The following is a 21,381-nucleotide window of genomic DNA, read 5'->3' on the forward strand; positions in this document are numbered from 1 at the left end:
CAGGATGATCTAGAAGAAAATCTTCCTGGCCTTGGGATAGACAAATATTTCTTAAACAGGTTATAAAAATCTCTAAGTGTAAAGGAAAAGATTGATAAGTTGGACAAAGTTAAAATTAAAAACTGCTGCTTGTTGAAAAATATCATTAAGAAAGTGAAAAGAGCAGGGCATAGACTAGAAGAGGTTTGGTAATACGTATAACCAATTTGCATCCAAAATATATGAAGAATTACCTACAAATCAGAAAGAAAAAGAAAAAGACAGGCTAGCAGGTGGCGTGGTGGTTAAGGTGCTAAACTCTCATATAGTTAACCACGGTTCAAATGTGTGTGTGTGGCCAAAATCCTAACAGGAGAATGGAGAAGGGATTGCAGCACAGCCCGGGTGTGGGCACGGGTAACTTCTCACTTTCCATTCCTCTGTCTCTCTCCAGCGATCACATGTACCTTATGGCAAAAGCCTGAAAAAAAAAAAAAAAAGAAAAAGAAAAAGAAAAAAGGCATACAACCCAATAGAAAAATGAACACATGACAAAATATATTTTTTATAATAAATAAAGAAAAAAACCCATAAGGGTGACAATATCTTTCCTAGGAAAATATACCTACACCAAGTTTTCTCAGTTTGGACCTTGTGACCACAATTTAGTGGCAACACACTCAGAGAGAAAAGGCAGCTGAAACTATAAAAACCAAAGTTATGAAGTGACAGCTTTAATCACAGACTAAGTTAAAATAAATGTGTTGGCCTGAGTCAGGTGGCTTATGTGAAATAGAGCAAACAATTTGCCTCAGAGAAGACAGCAGCTGGCCTTAACTCACTCGGTGCCATAATTAAAGTAGCATCCATCCCGTATGTGTCAGAGAAATGGCCTACACAGAAGAGTAAAGAGACGACCCGTCTTGCAACTGACATCGGTCAGCAGTCAAGGAACTAATCATCTATGCCACAATGGCATCTGTTTCCTACATGGTACAGTAGTCATTACCAGTTTCCTCTTTACCTAAGACCCATGTGTATAAAGATGCATATTCGCTAACATTTCAGCTGAAGTTACCTTGCAAAGAAAGCTACCAAGGGCAACCATTGGCAGAGTGGCTCAGATACAGCACTTTACCCATGATCCCAGAATGACTCAGCACTGACTGGCAAATAGACTACTGATAACCACCATTGGATTCTCTTAACTAACTGGTGATGTGGACAGTATTTCTCCATTCTAAAAATAAGGGAACTTGGACCAGTAGTTAGCGTAATGGCTATGTCGCTGAACTCCCATGTAGTCGACTGCAGTTTTGAGCCCTGGCACCGGTGGCTTAAACTCACACGAGGCGCGTGTGCGTGCATGCCCAAGATCCCGAGAGGAGAATGGAGGAGAAGGGACTGCGATGTGGCCATCCCCGCTGGGGGATGATTTCTCGCTTTCTGTCTCTGTCTTTCTGGTGAGCACACATGCTCTATAGCAAAAAAAAAAAAAAAAAAGGAGGAAACTGAGGCCCAAGGAGTTCAATGTCAAATGTGAAGAGAATACTAAATAGGTAGAAGAACAAATGCTTTACTCGAGTTTTTTAGGTTCAAGCTTCGTGTTCTTTTCATGCTACTACATTCAGTGATTAGGGATCTAATGGTGAGGGATAAACGGGTGGTACTGATGCAAGAAATCACATACCTGAAATACCAAAGCCAATGATGAGCACAATTGCTCCAGCCAGGATAATGATGATGCTAATAATGCTATGGAAAGGGAGAAAACAGGCAATTACTTCTTCATCCATTTGACATGCTGCTTTGTGACCTACGTACACATCTTTCATGTCTATATAAGGCTTCTCAACTTCTTCCACATAAGCTCCTTTCTAGAAATAGGTTCTTTGGAATGGAATCTCACCAAATCCATCTCCATCCTTGTCAAATGGTGGGCTAGATTAAGGGAGTGGCCCTTTCATCTGATCATGTCATCTTAATTTCCTATTACCAGCTCAGGGAAGACCATATGTGTAGACTATTGGGGCAAGACTGATGATGACATCTTCATGATGACAGGTGTCCATTGAGGGAGCTGGTCCCATACTCAGCCTACCCTGAGCACTGCTCTTGGATCGTTTGTCCATTTGTGTTGTCTCCACTTTAAACTCCACTGAGGACAGTGGTCACGTTTTCTTCATTTTGTACTCACTCATATGTAGGCCACAACACTCCATAGATGCTCAGCTAGAGCTTGTTTTCTTTTATTAAAAGAGTAATATATGTATTGAAGAAAGTTTAGAAAATATAAATAACAGAAAACAAAACAATGAAATCATCTATAATTCTATCATCTAGACACAACCACTATTGTTTTTAAAAATATGTACCCTACTAGTTTTTATTTTTAATTAAAATTTTAAGTTTACTTTTTCATTTCTTCCATGAGCAAGAGGGAGAGAGAAAAAGAGAGGGAGAGAGAGGTGTCCCTAATGGGGTCTCGATGCCTTCGTCCTGCCTCAGATTCAGCCAGCTCTGGGTCCTGGGCACATTCATGCCCAGTGTTCTCAGGAAGGTCTCTGGGCATAAGCCCAGAGCCTTCCCATGTGGGTCAGCTTCACAGTGTGCCATCATCCAGCACCATCCTGCCAGTTTTTAATTAACAGTCTAACAAATGACAAAGGAAATTATACAAATACGGAAGTATTGCTTCCATCCACTAAGTGCTAAAATTACGTGGCAGATATGTTCCAAGCACCAGTTATGGCTTATATCATTTATCCATTCAGTAACCTTATGAAATGAATAAACGTATCATATTCATTTTATAGATGAGGAAGTGACACAGGGAGATTAAGCATCTTCCTGTAAGTCACATCGTTGGCAAGTGGCAGAGCTGAGATTTAAATCTGTATCTCCAGTCTGTACGCAATTACTTCCTACATGGTGTTCCAAGGATAGGGCTCACAAATGGGGCATGTCCCTCCCCTCTGCCTGTGGGAGTCCAGGTTAGGGACACCAGCTTTAGCTGATGACAGTGATTCAGGCAGAGAAGAAGGCACAGGTGTGTTGGCAAAGTCGTCCCTGGGAAGCTCCCCTACTGCTGTCTGCTCTGGTGCATATATGTCACCAGACAGGAGTCCTCAGCCACACTCTCACATGGCTGGCAAGTCACACACTCCCCACGCCCACACATGAGTTACTCAATAGGGAGGACAAAAGAAAGGCACAGGATGGCAAAGAATGATGCTGTAGAGAGAAAAAGGAAGCATGGGGCATTTTACTTTCTGCCTTGAACAGGTTCATTGTACTCAGCTCTCCTTGGCTCAGGGATGGGCCCACCAGAAAGCAATAACAGACTTGAGTAAACAATTTCCCTGGAGATCAAGCCCTCAAGAGGTGTATCCATAGGGGCAGTAAATGAGGCTTTTGATAATAGGACACTTGCTAACTTGATTCCAAGAGGAGAACACATTTGACCACTTCCCATACCTCAGTGCAACCTCAGTTCTTACTGATCTAAGCGTGTGAGAACAGCTAAACAAGCTCAGAGGGAGGCACCATCGGGCCTTCTGACTACTGAGCCAGACAGCAGACTTGTATTTGTGACCCGGGGTTTTTGCTTGGGGTAAGTTGATTCATCTCTCTGAGTCTCAGGTTCTTTATTCGTAAAGTGGGAATAAGAGTAATCCCTGCTTTACCTGGTGTAGCGGTGTTAGAAGTTGCATGTATTCCCCCAAATTTTACATGTTGAAGTCCTAGCAGAATGTGACTTAACTTGGAAATAGGGTCATCAGAGAGGTAATTAGCTAAGATGAAGCAATATTGGAATATGGGTGGGAATTCAGCATTACTGGTGTCCTCACGAAAAGGCAAAATTTAGACCCAGACACATATGCAGACAGGGAGAACACAAAAATGAAAGCAGAGATATATTGGATCATAAGAAAAATGACTTTTCCGAAGACCCAGTATGATAAGCCAAGGGACAGCAAAAATTATCAGGAAACCACCAGAAGCTGGGAGGAAGGGACAGAACAGATTCTCTCATAGCTCTCAGAAGGAACCAACTCAACAGACACAATGACCTTGGACTTCCAGCCTCCAGAACTGGGAGACAATAAATACATTTGTTTTCAAGCCACCTTGTTTGTGTTGCTTTGTTACAACAGCCTTAGCAAACTAATACAACAGGGTTGTTTTAGGATCGGATTAGACAATTAATCTGGCATAATCCATAAAGGAATATTTATATATATATTTATTTTACTGTGAATATAATTTACCTGTAGCCATTTACTGTAAACTCATTGTTAAGAGCTATGACTTTTAAGGCATTGTTGGGAGGGAGCCAGACAGCAGGAACACCAAACAGATCTCCAGACACTCACCAAGAGGAGGGGGACAGTAGAGGCCATGTGTTTCCAGCAGAGCACCCCACCTATCTCCACCACCCCCAGGCCCACCTGTTCCTCTTGTTGTGGAAGCAGAACCCCGTCATCTGTCAGCAAGTGCCCTGTCGAAGCAGGAATCACCTTGAGGTTTGTCTGAGCTGCTATTCCCTGGGGAAACAGTTCAACCTCTAGAGCCTTGGAAAGGGAAGCAGGAACTATCTGAGCAGCCAAATTAAATAATTCCTGTCTGCTGCTTATTAATTTTTAAAAAAAGATGAATAAAATATTTCACATAAGGTGTTCTTACATTGTGTTCTGGTCTTTACTTTCCCAGAATAATTTCCAATAACTATACTACAGGAAATTTTTTATGCAACACCATGTCTTCTACCCACTGCCTCAGAATTCACAGTGCACTTTCGTTAAACACCCTTTATGAAAGGATCCAGATGAAAGTCAACACTTAGGGGGCTGGCAGGTGGTGTGGTGTTTAGGGGCACTGGGCTCCCACGTGACTGGCCACAGTTTGAGTCCCGAACCCAGTGACTTGCTGCTCCCTCACTTTCTCTCCTTCCCTGCTTTCTGCTCAAATTGAAGTGGGTAAATAAATAAATAAGTAAACAAAATAAAGTTCAATAGAGTAATTCTTTTTTTTTTTAAAGTCAAGACTTTGGATGGACTTGCTTATTTACTAAATATTTATTAAGAACTTACTATGAGAAAGATACGGTGCTGGGTAATATGGGGGAAATAAAGAGATGAGTCAAAATCCTTACCCACAAGGAGCTTATTGTTAAATTGAGGGCACACACACACACACACACACACACCACTTTGTAATAATACAAGGCAGAATGTGATCAAGGCTTTAAGAAAGAACCAATTCTCGGAATTCTGAAGAGTTAGGGAATATTGAAACCTAGGAGAAACAGGGAGCATCAAAGTTTATTTCCACAAACAAATTTCAAAGAAAGCAAAGAGACTTTATTGAGAAATAGATTTGGCTAATCCACAGTGTTGCATACCCTCTGTTCAAGGCAGAAACACACACACACAGGGTTATTTTTGCTGCACTGGGTGGAGTCTGGACCTGGGTATTACACTTCAGTGCTATGAGAGAGGAAGGTGCTTTCAGGAGCTGCAAAACTAGAGTCTTCCAGATAAGGGACTAGTTTTGCAGGATGGAATGCTACCAAACATGCCCCCGCCTACCCAAGGATGGCTTGTCCAGGTCCTTTGCATGTCTTTATTTCAGTTGCTGCTGGCTTCTGCAGCACTTGAAAGACACTTATCTGTTAACATGTCCGTTAAAACTTGATATGTGCATTCCTGGAAAAACCTTGCATTCAGCAAAATTGCACAATCAAGGTAGCGGGGCTTATGGGGAAATAAACCCATAAAATAAGTGGTTGAGGGCAGACCACTCAAAACCTATGTACCACTGTAATTTGTCTACTAACAGGAACAAAAATTGGTACCTTGAGAGATAACTTGGACAGTCAAGGTCAGCAGGACCACAAGCTGTTTCAGAGGCTATTAAAAATGTGTAAAGATAACAAAATGGACAATTTGGCTGTAGGTACTGTTGGCCAGTGGGGTTGCTGTGAAGGTGGACACAGGGGAGGTATAACCTGGGACATAGAGGGCCACGATGTCCTCCTCTGGGGAGGGAGTCCCAAGTGCAGGTGTTCATTTACATTCAAAGGGCAAAATAACACAAAAAACAGAACTGAAAGCCATGCTGAGCCTTTCCCACAAAAGCAGTCTGTTACTTCAGCTCTCCTTGCCTTGGGGAAAAATAAAATGCATGTGAAGGGGCCAGCAGGTGGCGTGGTGGTTAAGGGTGCTGAACTCCCACATGGCCAGCCATGGTTTGGGTCCTGGACCTGGCGACAGACTTGTTTTCTCACTTTCTCTCTCTCTCTCTCTCTGTCCTTCTCTGATCAAATTAAAAATAAATAAATAAAATAATTCTTAAAAACATGCTTGTGAACCAAAACAACTTTCATGCTGTACTGTCATCAGTTCCCTATTTTCCAACCACATATGAACTAATGTGCTGTAGAAACACATTTTATGAAAGACTGACAAGTCCAACAACTCTGTGAGGAAATACTGCTGTCACTATCCTTTCACATGTGGGGAAACTGAGGCTTAGGTTAAGTAACAGAACAAAGCTCTCACAGGTAGAAAGTGGGAGAGTCCGGTTTCCAACCCAGGGAGCCTGCTCATGAGCTTTCACTCTTAGTATACACTGAGCTTCTAGAAGTCTCATATGGCAGGAGGCCACAAGTTTGGAAGGCTCCTCTCCTCTCCACCCCTGCATATCTCCTCTAGCTCCTTTTCTGAAACGAGGGTTTTCTGGATCCACTACACAGTATGTAGAGCCCTTGATCCCAAAAGCAAAATTCTCTTTGTTTTATTCAAGCATGGTTTCTGTGTTCTCAAGTTTCTGCCTCCTTCTCCAATACTGGCAGAACTGAACAATACCACATCCTTTATAGCTCGTTACTTAAGCTCCACTTGTGTAATTGACTAATGTTTAAAGTCCTGAAGACTAGATTAAGTTAGCAAATGTGCGATTTACCTGGATAAATTTGGCTTTTAAATTAAATATACCAAGTACAATACAATATTTGAGTAAATTAAGCTGTAGCAAACATTCATAATGAAGTGACCAGTTCTATAAGGAATTCTGAAATTAAACACGTTTATTTCAGCCTTTCCAAAAAGGTTTTCTTTTCCCTCTCCCACAACAGAGGAGAATAAATTATTTTAAAACCTTATGTGGAATAAAGCATTAGGCTTCAACATACAGTTATCTGGCCATTTTCTAGAAATCAATTTGTATGAGTTTCGGGTTTCTGAGAAACTTAGATTGTTGTCTACTCAGGTTATTTTGTTTTCCTGAAAAATCTTGGGTATGAAGTACATTTCCTGATCTCTGCCCCTTGGCCACATATCTCTTTATACTGTCAAAGTCAAGGCCAGCTTTAATCCAGGCAGTTGAGGGCAGGAACATCAAGAGTGGCGAGTGGAGGGTCCAGAGGACTTGGCAAAGAGGAGAGAGAGAAAGAGGCCTCCTTGACCTGCCTTAGAAGCCTTGTGACATGGTCACAACATCTCTTGTTCTTCCATTTTTCTATCTTTTCAGGAGTTGAGGCACCCATACACATGTGCCCAGTGTATTTTTTCAGCCTCTAGGGCTGGGATTCAAACTACAGTCAGCCATGTGGGATCTGGTTCACTCTGTGCTGTGCTGTGCTTAACTGCTGCCATTACTGGGCCCACCTGAGATTGGAATATATATATATACATTTTGCTCCAAGGCTTGTGTCCTTACTGGAGAGAGAGAGAAAATGAGAGGATAGCCACCACAATCTCTTCTCCATTTTCCTCTTGTGATTTTGGGCACTCACATACACACCCAGTGTGTTTTTGAAGCCACTGGATCTCGAACTGCCTGTTCAACCGGCGGGGATCGAGCTGTAACTAGCTGACCCCTAGATTAAAATAATTTTAGAAGTCCCTTTTAAATAGTTAAATGATTTTATAATTTGATCCCTGGGATTTTCTTTGACCTTGCCTTTGTTACAGTTGCATAGTCTATAATATGCTTCCTAAAAACTTTGTTAATAATATAATAATAAATGTTAATATTTAGTGAGTGCTTGCCTCATTTATTTTATTTAATCCCCACAACAACTCTATGAAATATATAGAGTTATCTTTGTCTTATAGATGAGGAAACTGAGGCCTGGTGTTAAGTAACTCTCCCTAAAATTCACACCTGGGAAATTAGAGCTGGATTAGATAGAGGTCTGAGACACCATCCTCATTAGTCTTAATTATTATACTGTAATTTATATAAATTCAAAGTTTTATAAATCTTAGGGTTCAAATCATTTGTTGGGCTTGCGTTTTGCACAGTTGCAACAATAAAAAGACAGCACACAACAGTTTTACATAACTGAAAAACTTTACCTTCTATGGGAGTTATCTTTTGTCTGAGACTCTGGGTGAAACACTGGGAATATCAGGTGGAAAATTCCAGAATGTGAATAAATAGCTACCTGTCCCTCAACAATATTTGGGTTTGCAGCAAAGCCATTCTATTTTATTCTTAAACCTGTTCTATTTATAACTGCCTCCCTGATTGCCATGAAGCACAGATTAGCATTTCATCATCCTTATACACACGGTTTTTCACTGGCACAAGAATGAGACAAAAGTCAATACAACGTTGATTACTAGTCCTTTTCTAATCATACCTGTATTTCTCATTCCTCCCTATTCTCACTGAGAGAAAAAACATTTCCAGAAGATTCTTTCAGCGGTATAACTGATCCTATTGTTTAATAACAAACACACTTCAAGCCTTTTATGACCCTCCCACAAAATGCCTGTCCTGTTAGGAAAGTCAGCAGCCCATAAGCAGTCTGTGAGGTCTAAACAGCCTAATTGTGTGCCTTTCCAGCTGGAGGTTAGGAATGTTATCCAGGGCACTCACAGCAGACACCTCTTCATGATTGGTGGTATTGTCTGGGCTGCTTTTCTATTCACCTGAGCTGTCCCCACCTTGTCCTAACATCACCTTGCTTTCACCACCTCTCATCTCTCTTTCTCTGGACCAGCCATAGGTAAGGGCAAAAGCACTGCTCAGTGACAAGCTGATCATTTCTGGAATGAAACAAAGAGAAGGTGCTACTATCACTCTCCTCTTAGCTCCACCAAGAACCTGGCATTCTTCTCCTGACAGAGGCTCAGTGTGAGCTGCGCACATGTACAATTGTGTGGGACTTCAATTCACCCTATATCTGTGTCCAGATTAAACATGACTTTTCCTGGGTCAGCCTGTGGCCTGGTGGTTAAGGGAGTTGGATCCCTCATGATCAACTGTGGTTCAGATCCTGACCTTAGTGGCTTGAAAAGGCCATGTGCACGTGTGCCCAAAATATAATAGGATGGACAAATGGAGGAGAAGGGATTGTGGCAGGGCCATGCCCCATAGGGGATGCTTTTCCCCTTTCCCTTTTGCTGTCTTTCACTGGCAACTGCTTGTGCCCACTGGTAAACTTTTAAAAAAACAAAACAAAACAAAACAAAACAAAACTGTGCTTTTTCCGCAGGGCCCAAAGAAACAAACTATGCTTTGTAAAGTATAAATATTAGCTGTTATTTTAAGACTGTAAACATTAATTCTTTTTTTTTTTTCCTTTTTTGAGATTTTTGTTGTAGGGCATGTGCACTTGCTAGAGAAATAGAGACAGAAATCAAGAAATCACTCTCCAGGGTGAAACCAGGGACCCTGAAGCAGGGCCGGTCACTGGCCACAGCCTAACTCCCTAAATCCCAGAGCTCTCCCTGTCTGTAAGCCCACAGGCAGCTCCCACTTCTCCAACAGAACCCAGTTCCATCTCCAACCCCCTGGCGAAACCAGGGACCCTGAGGCAGGGCCAGTCACTGGCTGCAGCCCAGCTCCCCAAGCTCCCCCTGTCTGTAAGACACCTGAATAGAAGACTTCTCTTGTGGAGAGCACATTGCCAAACACAGCAGAAAAGAGACTTTGGCACACAACTGACCACAGCAAAAGGGAAGAACACTTATCCCAAGTTGAAGAAACATTCTCCAAAAAGGTATCCAAAAGTGAATACATCTCCCAATGGCTAGAAGTAGAAGACAAGCTTCAGGTCTGAATAAACCAGGAAATATGTCTCCATCAAAAGAACACAATAACTCCCTTCCATCTCTCAAAAAAATAGAGGAAGTTACCAAAATGTCAGAGAAAGAATTTAGAATATTCACGGTGACAAAACTCTAGAGCTGGAACAGAAAAGAGACATCGAACTACAAGAGATTAGGAAGTCCTTCCATGATATGAAAGAAGAAATGTACAATATAAAAAAGAATCATCTTCTCTGAACATGATGGAATTAAACTTGATTTTAATATTAAGAGAAATCCTCAAAAACACATAAATACATGGAAACTAAATAACCTTCTCCTGAATGACTTTACAACTACTGAAGAAATAAAGATTGATTCATGGAAGCCAATGACAATGAAGACATGAGTCTCCATAATCTTTGGGACACTGTGAAAGCAGTCATAAGAGGGAAGTTCCTAGCAATTAGTGCACATAAGTAGAAGATGGAAAGAAGACAAATCAACTACCTAACATTGTGCCTCAGAGAACTGAAAAAGCAACAGAAAAAAATCCAAAAAACTCTAGGAGAAAGGAAATAATAGAGATCCGAGCAGAAATAAATGAAATAGAAAATAATGACCTGTACAGAAATAAATGAAAGTAAAAGCTGGTTCTTTGAAAAGGTAAACAAAATCAATACACCACTTGTGAGATTTATTAAGAAGAATAGAAAAAGGAACAAGGTAAATCAAATTTGCAATGAAGCTGGCAATATAACAGACATAACAGAAATACAAAAACATCATTAGAGGATACTATGAACAACTATATGCCAACAAACAAGAAAATCTGGATGAGATAGACAAATTTCTGGACACATACAGTCTACCAAGATTGAGCCAGGAGGATATAGAACATCTGAATAGGCCCATAACAAGTCAGGAGAGTGAATCAGTAATAAATAACCTCCAAACAAAGAAAAGCCCTGGTCCTGATGGCTTCACCTCTGAATTCTACACAACTTTTAAAGAAGAGTTAACCCCCATTCTGTTCAAGTTTTTTCTTTTTTTTTTCTTTTTTTTTTTTTTTTTTTTTTATTGAGAGGTTTTTGCTATAGGGCGCTCACCAGACAGACAGAGAGAGACATAGAGACAGAAAGCGATAAATCACCCCCCGGGAGGGATGGTCACACCACAATCCCTTCTCCTCCATTCTCCTCTCGGGATCTTGGGCACGCACGCACATGCACCTGGCGTGAGTTTTAAGCCACCGGGTCCAGGACGTGAACCGTGGTCGACTATGTGGGAGTCCAGCGACATAGCCATTATGCTAACTACTGGTTCCCTGCTCAAGTTATTTCTAAAGATCCAAAAGGGTGAATCTCTCCCTAATTCATTCTATGAAGCCTCCATCACTCTTGTCTTTAAAACAGATAAGAACAGGACAAAGAAGGAAAACTACAGACTAATATCTCTAACGAGTGTAGATGCAAAGATTCTCAACAAGACACTAGCAAATCATATCCAACAACATATAAAAATGATGATACATCACAACCAAGTAGGCTTTATTCCAGGAATAAAGGGTTGGTTCAACATATGCCAAACCATAAATGTAATACACTATATTAACAAAAAGAAAGATAAAACCATATGATCATATCAACTGATGCAGAAAATGCATTTGATAAGATATAACAGCCCTTCATGATCAGGACTCTCAGTAAAATCGGCATAGAAGGGTCATTTCTCAACACAATAAAAGCTATCTATGAAAACCCATAGCGAACATCATCCTGAATGGAGAAAAGCTGAAAGCTTTTTCACTAAAAACTGGTACAAAACAAGGATGTACTCTTTCTCCACTGCTTTTCAATATAGTATTGGAAGACCTCACCAACAATCAGAAAAGATGAAAATAAAAGGCATTCAAATAGGAAAAGAAGAAGTGAAACTATCTCTATTGCAGATGTCAGGATTGCATACATAGAAGACCCAATGAAATCCATGAAAAAATTTCTGGAAGTAATGCATGAATACAGTAAAGTTGCAGGATACAAAATCAATATACAGAAATCTATAGCATTTTTATACACGAACAGCAGGCAGACTGGGTTAGAACTGAAAAAAAAAAAAAAAACAATTCCATTTTCCATAGCCACAAAAAGTATAAGATACCTAGGAATAAATCTAACCAAAGAAGTTAAAGGCCTCCATAAGGAAAACTACAAGAAGCTAACAAAAGAAATTGAGAATGACATAAGAAAAGTGGAAAGACATCCCATGTGTCTGGATAGGAAGAATTAATATAATCAAAATGGCAATCATACCCAAATTAATTTACATATTTAATGCAATCCCAATCATAGTACCAGAGACATTCTTCACAGATCTAGAAAAAACAATCATACAATTTGTCTGGAATTATAAAAGACCTCATATTGCCAAAGCAATCCTGCACAAAAGAGTGGAGTGGGCAGCATCTTACTCCCTAAATGAAAATATACTAAAAAGCCATGGTAATGAGACACCATGGTATTGGCACAGAAACAGACAGGTGGACCAATGGAACAGAATAGAATTCCCAGAAATAAACTCCCAAACATACATCCAACTGGTTTTTGACAAAGGACACTAGTCATTCCATTGAGAAAAGGAAAACCTCTGTAGCAAATGGTGCTGGAAAAACTGGATATCCACCTGCAGAAAGATGAATCTGAACCCCTACCTCTCACCATTGACAAAAATCAACTCAAAGTGGGTCAAAGATTTAAACCTAAGACCTCAAACTATAAAACTGCTGTAAAACACTGGGGAAACTCTGGGAGACTGAGGTAGGCAAAGACTTCTGAAGTAAGTCCCCCAGAGCACAGTCAGTAATCCCAAAAACAGACAAAAGGGATTACATCATATTAAGAAATTTCTGCATGGCAAAAGACACGGTAATTAGTGTGAATCGACAGCCCTCAGAATGGAAAAAGACTTTCGTAAACTGTGTGTCAGACAGGGGACTGATCACCAGAATGCACAAGGAACTCAAGCAGCTGTCCCGAAAAAAAACGGTCAACCCTTTTAAAAGACGGGAGAATGAGTTGAAAAAAACCACTCTTTAAGGATGACATACAAATAGCAAAAAGACATGAAAAAATGCTCCATATCCCTCATTGTAAGGGAGATGCATATCAAAACACAATGAGATACTACCTAACCCAGTCAGAATGACTAAGATTAAAAAAGCAAAAATGATAAGTGCTGACAGGGGCGTGGTAAAAGGGGAATTCTCTTACTTTGCTGGTGGGAGTGTAAATTGGTCCAGCCACTGTGGAGAACAATTTGAAGATTCCTCAAAGATCTACAAATAGAACTACCATATGATCCAGCTATCCCACTCCTTGGTATCTACCCAAAGGACAGAACAATCCTTAGTCAGAAAAGTGCTTGTACATCAATGTTTTATTGCGGCATTATTCACAATTGCTAAGACATGGAACCAGCCTAAATGCCCACGAACAGAGAATGGCTTGAAAAAGTGTGGCACATATACTTTATGAAATACTACTCAGCTATAAAAAACAAGACCCTTGCCTTTGACAGAAAGTGGAGGGATATGGAAGATTTACTGCTGAGTGAAGGAAGCTGGGCTATGAAAGAGAGACATTGTATGTCTCCACTTAATATATACCTATTGTTCATACTCTATGGCCCAAACTGAATGACTAAAGGATATAGAAACATAGTAAATGGTTGTCAATACCAGATATAGTGTGGGAAGAGGGAGAGTGAAGGAGTAGAGTCTGAGGAAGGACATTTAGAAGAAAAACATAGAGGCAAGACATTTATGGAACAAAGAAATGGGTTATTATCTGTTGGGGGATAACCTTATAGTATTGTCAACTAGACTCATGCAAAATGTACACATGTTGGAATTTTCACTTTGCAAGTGAAGTAATGTGATTGAATGTGTTAAAGAAATTGAAATAATAATAATAACAACAAAAAATATATCAGTGATGTAATGCTTTATTTCCTTTATTCACTAGTTTTAAAACAATCCGTGAACAATTGTAAAGATTAAATTTCAATTTTGAAGATATTTAAAATCAGCAATATTTCATGTATGAACTAAAACATGTATTTGTCAAACAAAAAAATGCTACATTTCTCTGTTCACACTGTTGGAATATTTTACATTTTAAGCACAAATAAATGTCCCAAGTGGTCACATGAAAAAAAAAAAGACATCACCCCCTCCCCCCCAGGAGGTATGGCCACACCGCAATCCCTTCTCCTCCAGTCTCCTCTTGAGCTTTTGGACTCGCACACATGTATACTTGACATGAGTTTTAAGCTGCCGAATCTGGGACTTGAACCATGATCAGCTACTTGGGAGTCCAGGAATGTAACCATTATGCCTGGTCCCTGCTGGTCCCTGTAAACATTAATTCTTATTTTTACCCCTTCTCACTATCCCCAAGTTTAAATGATTCCTGATTGCTTATAGATTGAAGTTCAAACTGAGCCCAGAGTTCAAGATCATCCTAAAATGCCTCAAACTATTTTTCTAACTCCTCTCCCATTCTGGAGCTTGGCATTCTCATCAAAATGATCTGTTCATTGTTCCTTTTGCCCTCTGCCCAGAATAACCTTCCCCCTCCTCATGGGGCAGCCCTGACCTGCCTCAGAAACCTTTCTTGAGCCCAGCCCAAAGTCACTGTTCTCTTTCCTTCCTGGGATCAGGCAGTAGGGCAGGAAATGAACCTCAGAAGGCTGGAGCCAGGAACCAGCAGTTAGTGTAATGGCTATGTCGCTGGACTCCCATGTAGTCGACTGTGGTTCGTGTCCCTGACCCGGTGGCTTAAAACTCACGCCGGGCGCGTGTGCGTGTGTGCCTAAGAGGATCCTGAGAGGAGAATGGAGGAGAAGGGATTGCGGTGTGGCCATCCCCTCTGGGGGGTGATTTCTCGCTTTCTGTCTCTCTGTCTCTCTGTCTCTCTCTGTCTGGTGAGCGCACGTGCCCTATAGCAAAAACCTCTCCAAAAAAAGAAAAAGAAGGCTGGAGCCAGGAGAGAGGAGGAGGGCAAGGCTGGGGTTTTGGGCAGGAGCCAGCCCCAGGAATATCTGAGGGGAAGGTCATGGCAGGCATCCTCACCATCAGTCACTGTGGCCATCAGTCACTGTAATCTGAGCACCAAGCAGATGATGACCTGACAGGAAGTGATCTGTCATCTAGATTACCTTTGTAAAGTCGTAAAGCCACAGTGACTGTTTTGACTTCTCATTCCTGTTCTTGCCTTCCAGAAATCTGTGTCTGACATTGAAGAGATTCAGAGAAGTACTTGGGCTGGTTGCCTCTCAGGAAGTCCCTGGGATTGGTTTGTTATTTATTTATTCATAAAGCTAGAAACGGGTACTTCTATCACCCTCAGAGCTTTTCTCTACCAAAGCATATACACCTGTCTTAAGTGATCTGATTCCTCTATGAAACGAGGCATCATGTCATATATGTACTCTCGAAGGCCTCTATCATTCATCCTCTTTATTTCAGTAATGTCAGAAAATCTTTCCAGTGAAAAGCAGACCACTGCATCCTGGAAATCAGTAGAGAATACATTGTTTGGTCTTCCAAAAGCCCTACCAAAAGTTCCACTGCAATTCCTTGCTGCTGGGACCCACATTATGGTATGTTAGAGTCGGGCAACGTTCTGTAGGTGTGGCCATGTAGAGCTGATGAGAAATGTGGTGTTGACAGTCAGGCTGCCAGACCCATCCTCTGAGGGCCACGACTAAGCCGTATCTGTGATAACTCTTGCCTGCCTATACTGAGGACACTTCTGAAACCCGAAGCAGAGGGGCTTGTGATGGACAGTCATCCTTGAGTTGAACTCTTCTGTGGATCTGTCTGTAATAGACACAAAGGAAATTTCCTTGACCTTTTAGCCTGAAATCTGTACTCTTCCTCTTCTCTGCAGTTGGGCTTAAACTCAGGGCCCACCTTGTTATTTCAGATTGTGCTACGTGGTCTTTTTCCTCTGATCCAGCCTGGCTTTCAGGGCCCTGGTCTCAGCTTTCTCCTATAGCTCCTGCTTCCCCCTGGTAAAGACCCTGAGCCTGATGCTGTAGGCAAGAAGGGCCTATAGTGTCTTCCTGTACTCTCTCCCACATCCAGTCCTGCCTTGCAGGCCACTCTGATCCACTCAGGCCCAGGGCCTGGCACTCACCTAGGAATAGGCTACAGGGCTATTATGAAACAGGAGATTTTGTTTTATAGAAAAAGGACAAGATATACATATTCGGGATCAGGCAGTAGTGCACAGGTACCAAAACTGGACCCACATGGGGAAGGTCATGTGTTTATGTCCCAGGGACTCCTCTGAGTATACCACGTGAGTGTGTGCCATGACACAAGCTGTCTGGGGCTACTGGTGGATTATAGTGTAAAGACCTTGTTGGGAGTGTCTTGTCTGTCTATCTGTCTCTTTCTCTCATGGAAGAAATAAATGAATATAGTTAATTTTTTTTTTTAAATATTGGGTCATCAGAAAAGTCATGACTCATTTTTGCCTAGTCTGGTAACACATTCGATAACAAACTGAACTGCAGTGCTGAAAGCCATATGGCCAACCTAACTGTCAGATCTCCAGGTCAGCTTGAAGATAGGCTGGATGTGTGTGTTTATACCCTAAATCCTGGCAAGTTGGAGGGCTGGGGTAAGGGGTTCACAGAGTGATGAGACCCTATTGTGAGTGATTCTCTTTCTTGTTCTCTCTCATTTGCATGCATGTGTTCTTCATGAATAAAATAAACTATATACATACATATATACACATACATACACACCCACACACACATACATTTATAGTATTGACTTGAGTATAAATGAATGCTAATCTTGAAAATTTAAGAGGTTTGAACATGGCCCAGCCCATGACTTGGTAGTTAAGGTGACTAAATCCCACAACTGACTGCATGGTTGAGTCTCAGACTCAGGACTTGAGAAACATGCTGGGCATGTGTGTGTGTGTATGCCCAAAATCCCAAAAGGAGGGAGAGACCACGGAGGAGGAATTGCAGTGTGACAGTATAGGTGCTTTCTTGCTTTTTCCCTCATTCTCTGTATCTCTGTCTCTCTTCTGTGAGAGTATGCATCCTCTGGCAAAATTTTAAAAAAAGTTTGAATACAAATATAAGCGTAAGAAGAGTTTACCTGGGACCAGCAGTTGGCAGAATGGCTATGTCGCTGGACTCCCACGTAGTCGACTGTGGTTTGAGTCCCAGACCCGGTTGCTTAAACTCACGCCAGGCACGTGTGCATGCGTGCCCAAGATCCTTAGAGGAGAATGGAGGAGAAGGGATGGCAGTGTGTCTATCCCCTTGGGGGTGATTTCTTGCTTTCTGTCTCTATGTCTCTCTCTTTCTGGCGAGTACACGCACCCTATAGCAAAAGCCTCTCCAAAAAAATAAAGAATAAAATAAAATAAAATAAGAAGAGTTTACCTGAATTCGTGAATATGTTATCCCATTTGGTTCCCCATTTCTGGCTTCCTACCTTTATGCTCCTTCTGTTCTAAGCCACTTTGGGTCCGTAAATATGTCAGGTTGTTTCTTGCCTTTATACCTTTGTTTGTGTTATTTTTCCAGTGCTTGAAACATGGTAGGAACTTAATAAATGTTGGTTAAATAAATGCTTCACCTGACAGACTCAGAGTATTGAGCACATGGTATTTAAAATATGTTGAATCAATGAATAAATAAATATCCATACTGTGCTACAAAAGGAAATGCATATATTAACTTTGGAGAGACCGCTTATGGGAGAAATGATCATTAACCTCTTCTCTTAAAAAAGAATATTTAAAAAGTTGTGGTATGTAAAATCTCACTGATGCTATGAATTAAAATAAATGCCTTAGAAGGCTGGAAATGGGAGAGGACTTGTTTGGATATTGTCAAGGGAAAACCTGGAAAATGAATTATTTGATAACAGCTGTGCTTGATTGCGTGTTAAACCTGAGTTTTCTCGGTCATTTCTCTCCACAAATGAGGTACAAAATAGAAGTGTCCCTCTAAAAAAAAAAAAAAAAGAAACTTTGTGGGACAGTAAAAGCTAACTTTTTAGCGACAGTGCATATTAAATATTCTTTTATAAAAATGTACTTAAAAACACCTGAAATGCTGAATTTTAAAAAAATCAACAAACAAAGACACACACACACTCACACACACAAACACACATTTCTGAATACTTGGTTTTGCTGGCAATAAAAATCAGATTTGATGAGACTAAAAATGAAGCAAAAACATGAAGTCAGACTAGTAAGAGCTGAACGCGGTGGTTATATATGTATTCGGTGACTGAACGTTTCTGTCTTTAGAGCCATGCAGAATAGCAGAGACGAAGCTAAGGAATCACACAGCTGGGCACTCTAATTGGCAACTCTCATAACCTAGGACAACCCCTTGCCTCCAAAGGCAGCAATCTCATTGGTTTTAATTTGGAGCAAAGGGAAAAGAAAAATGGATTTTGTGTCATTACAAGTCAGTCCCCATGCGAGGCCTGAATTCACAATGTCGCCAGTCCCAAAGAATCATAAACCAAGAATTAACTTTAAAAGGTCCCTAGTTAGTAAAGTTTCAATGCCTAAGAGAAGCAAAAGTAAATATTCTCTGAAGAATTACACTCTTAACTGAGTACTCAAAGAATTTTATCTAGAAAAATTCCCCCAAAATATTAGCTCATAATGAAAAATCACACAGTACAGAAGGAAAAAGTTATCAAGATCAGGAGTTGGGAGAAACAAGGGGCAGATTTGGAAATGAAAAGACTAGATATCGAAACCATTAGATTACCAAGTGTAAAGTAAGCCTTTTTAATATGTTTAAATAAATGAATAAGGGTATGAAAAAGGAAAAATTGACACAAAACCATATAGATTTGAGAAAGAACAAAACAGAACGTCTAGAAATGAAGAATAAAGAATTTAAATTTAAAAACCACTGGACAGATTAAGTATTAGATTGAATGCAACTGGACGAGAGAATCAGTTAAGCAGGAGAGTTGGAGAACTCACATGTGATGCAATCCAGAGAAGTATTGAGTCATCAGAAAAGTCATGACATTTTAAATGTGTCATGACTTTTCCAATGACCCAATAGATAGATTAAAAATGTGAAAGAGAGTAAAATACATTGGAATGAAAAGGAAAAACTTTAACTTATATCTAATCAGAAGTCCAGGAAGAGAGAGAAGAAATTTTCCAAAGAAACAGAGCAGCCCTATAGCACAGGAGTCAAGTGTTGTGCATACGGTGCCTGGTCCCACTTGGCCAACTGAAGTTCAAATCCAGGTCCTGGCAGCTTGAAAAACATGCCATGCACATGTGCAGGCATGCTCCAAATCATGATGGGATGGAGAAATGAAAGAAAGAGGACTGTGGCATGATCATGTCCCATTGGAAGGTGCACATTCTCTGGGGAGCATGGATGTTCTTTAGCAGTAGGAAAACAAAATAGAGAAGACAGTACAGTTGACCCTTGAACAACATGAAGATTGGGTTGTCGACCTCCATGTAGTTGAAAAATCCACAGTAATTTTTGACTCCCCCAAAACTTAATCACTAATAAGCTGTTATTAGCCAAAAGTCTTACCAATGACATAAGCAGCAGATTGACACATATTTTGTATGCTACATATATTATGTACTGTAGTCTTACAATAAAGTAAGCTGGAGAAAATAAAATGTTCTTAAGTAAATCATAAGGAAGAGAAAATACATTTTTAGTACTGTACTGTATTTTCCAATATATTGATAGGAAAAATAGAGGCATATATACATAGAGGCAGACCTTTGCAGTTCAAACCTGTGTTGGTCAAGTCAACCGTATTTTCCAGCATGTATTAAAGACCCTAGTTTTTAGATTCAGCAAGCTCAATGACTTTCAACTAAGATAAATGAAAGGAATGCATGACAAGACACTTAATAGTGAAACTGAAGAAAAATGAAGACCATGAAGATATTAAAACCAGTAAAAGAATAGGAAGATTGTCCAGAAAGAAATAACAATGAGACCAACAGCTTACTTTTCAAAGTAACAAGGGAAGTCAGAAATGTGAGGGGATTCTATAATCTGCCCCCTGCTAAGTAAAGGAGAAAAAGAAAATGCAAGATATGAAGAATCTCTGTCATACCTAGCAGGTATTACAGACACTAATATGATATAGAGAAAATGTACCCACTGTTCATTAGAGAGACTACTAGATGCCTCTAAAACTTAAAAGTAAGATATTGTCACCAAAGAATAGAATCAACCTTAATCGGTTTTCCAATGAATCTGTTTCAAGCATATAAATAAGTTAGAGAATATGTCTTGGGCAAAGCTTTGTTGTCCAAACTTTTCTTTTATTTTCTTTTCTTCTTTCCTTTCCTTTCCTTTCCTTTCCTTTCCTTTCCTCTTTCCTTTCCTTTCCTTTCCTTTCCTTTCCTTTCCTCTTTCCTTTCCTTTCCTTTCCTTTTCTTTCCCTTTCTTTTTTCTTTTTTTTCTTTCTTTCCTTCTTTTCTTTTCCTTTCTTTTCTTCCCTCCCTTCCTTCCTTCCTTCCTTCCTTCCTTCCTTCCTTCCTTCCTTCCTTCCTTCCTTCCTTCCTTTCATGAGAGAGGGAGAGGCAGAGAGAGACAGGCATTCCCAACAGGGTCTTCATACCATGATCCATCCCCATTCTCAGCCGGCCTGGATGGTGGACACACAACATGCACAGAGGGGTCCCAGGATGTGAATCCAAGACCTTACCATGTGAGCCCAGTTGCATTACTTCTGTGTCCGCACCTGACACGGTATTAGTACTTTTTTGTTTTGTCTTACATGCTGGTTGGTGGGGGCATTGGTGGGTACCACTATCATCTTTTCAATGCTTAGGGCATTTTTCTCAGCTTGAGGGTGAAATATTTAACGTTCAGGAAGGAAACATCCTTCTTCATTTGATGCCTTTCTTTATGACACTTTCAAGTAGATTCTGTTAGGGTCTGAGACTCCTACCAGGCCTGAACGCAGTACCTCCTCAGTTTTCCCTGGGCCTAGAAGCTGATTAGCTTTGCTTCTTACTAACCCAGAAATCAGAAAAGGGACCAGTTGGTCCCCTTAAAGCTGTATTTACTAGGTCAAATCTTGATAGATTTTAAAAATTAGGATTAGAAACTAGCTCTTCACTGTTTCTTGATTTCTTCCCCCTTTTAGGTATATTTTACCCAAACAAAGAACAGAGCAATTTTTTGTATTTTAGTTAAATACAAGGGTTGTGATGGCCAGGGAGCTGAGAAACCCAGGAAGGAACAGTGGGATTGTAACAGCATAGACGAGAAATCCTGGAAGAGCAGAGACAGGAAT

At 40.5% G+C, this 21,381-nt stretch overlaps 1 protein-coding gene across 1 annotated transcript in view; it reads right to left on the bottom strand.

Moving 5' to 3' along the window:
- Positions 1-21,381, bottom strand: part of VTCN1 (V-set domain containing T cell activation inhibitor 1) — a 75,648-nt gene that overhangs the window by 30,998 nt on the left and 23,269 nt on the right. Inside the window, exon 2 of the mRNA XM_006161394.2 lies at positions 1,670-1,734. Coding sequence (XP_006161456.1) covers positions 1,670-1,734 — 65 coding nt within the window. The remainder of the gene's footprint in view (positions 1-1,669; positions 1,735-21,381) is intronic.

This window comes from Tupaia chinensis, unplaced genomic scaffold (assembly GCF_000334495.1).
Source record: "Tupaia chinensis unplaced genomic scaffold, TupChi_1.0 Scaffold138517_1, whole genome shotgun sequence".
NCBI lineage: Eukaryota > Metazoa > Chordata > Mammalia > Scandentia > Tupaiidae > Tupaia > Tupaia belangeri.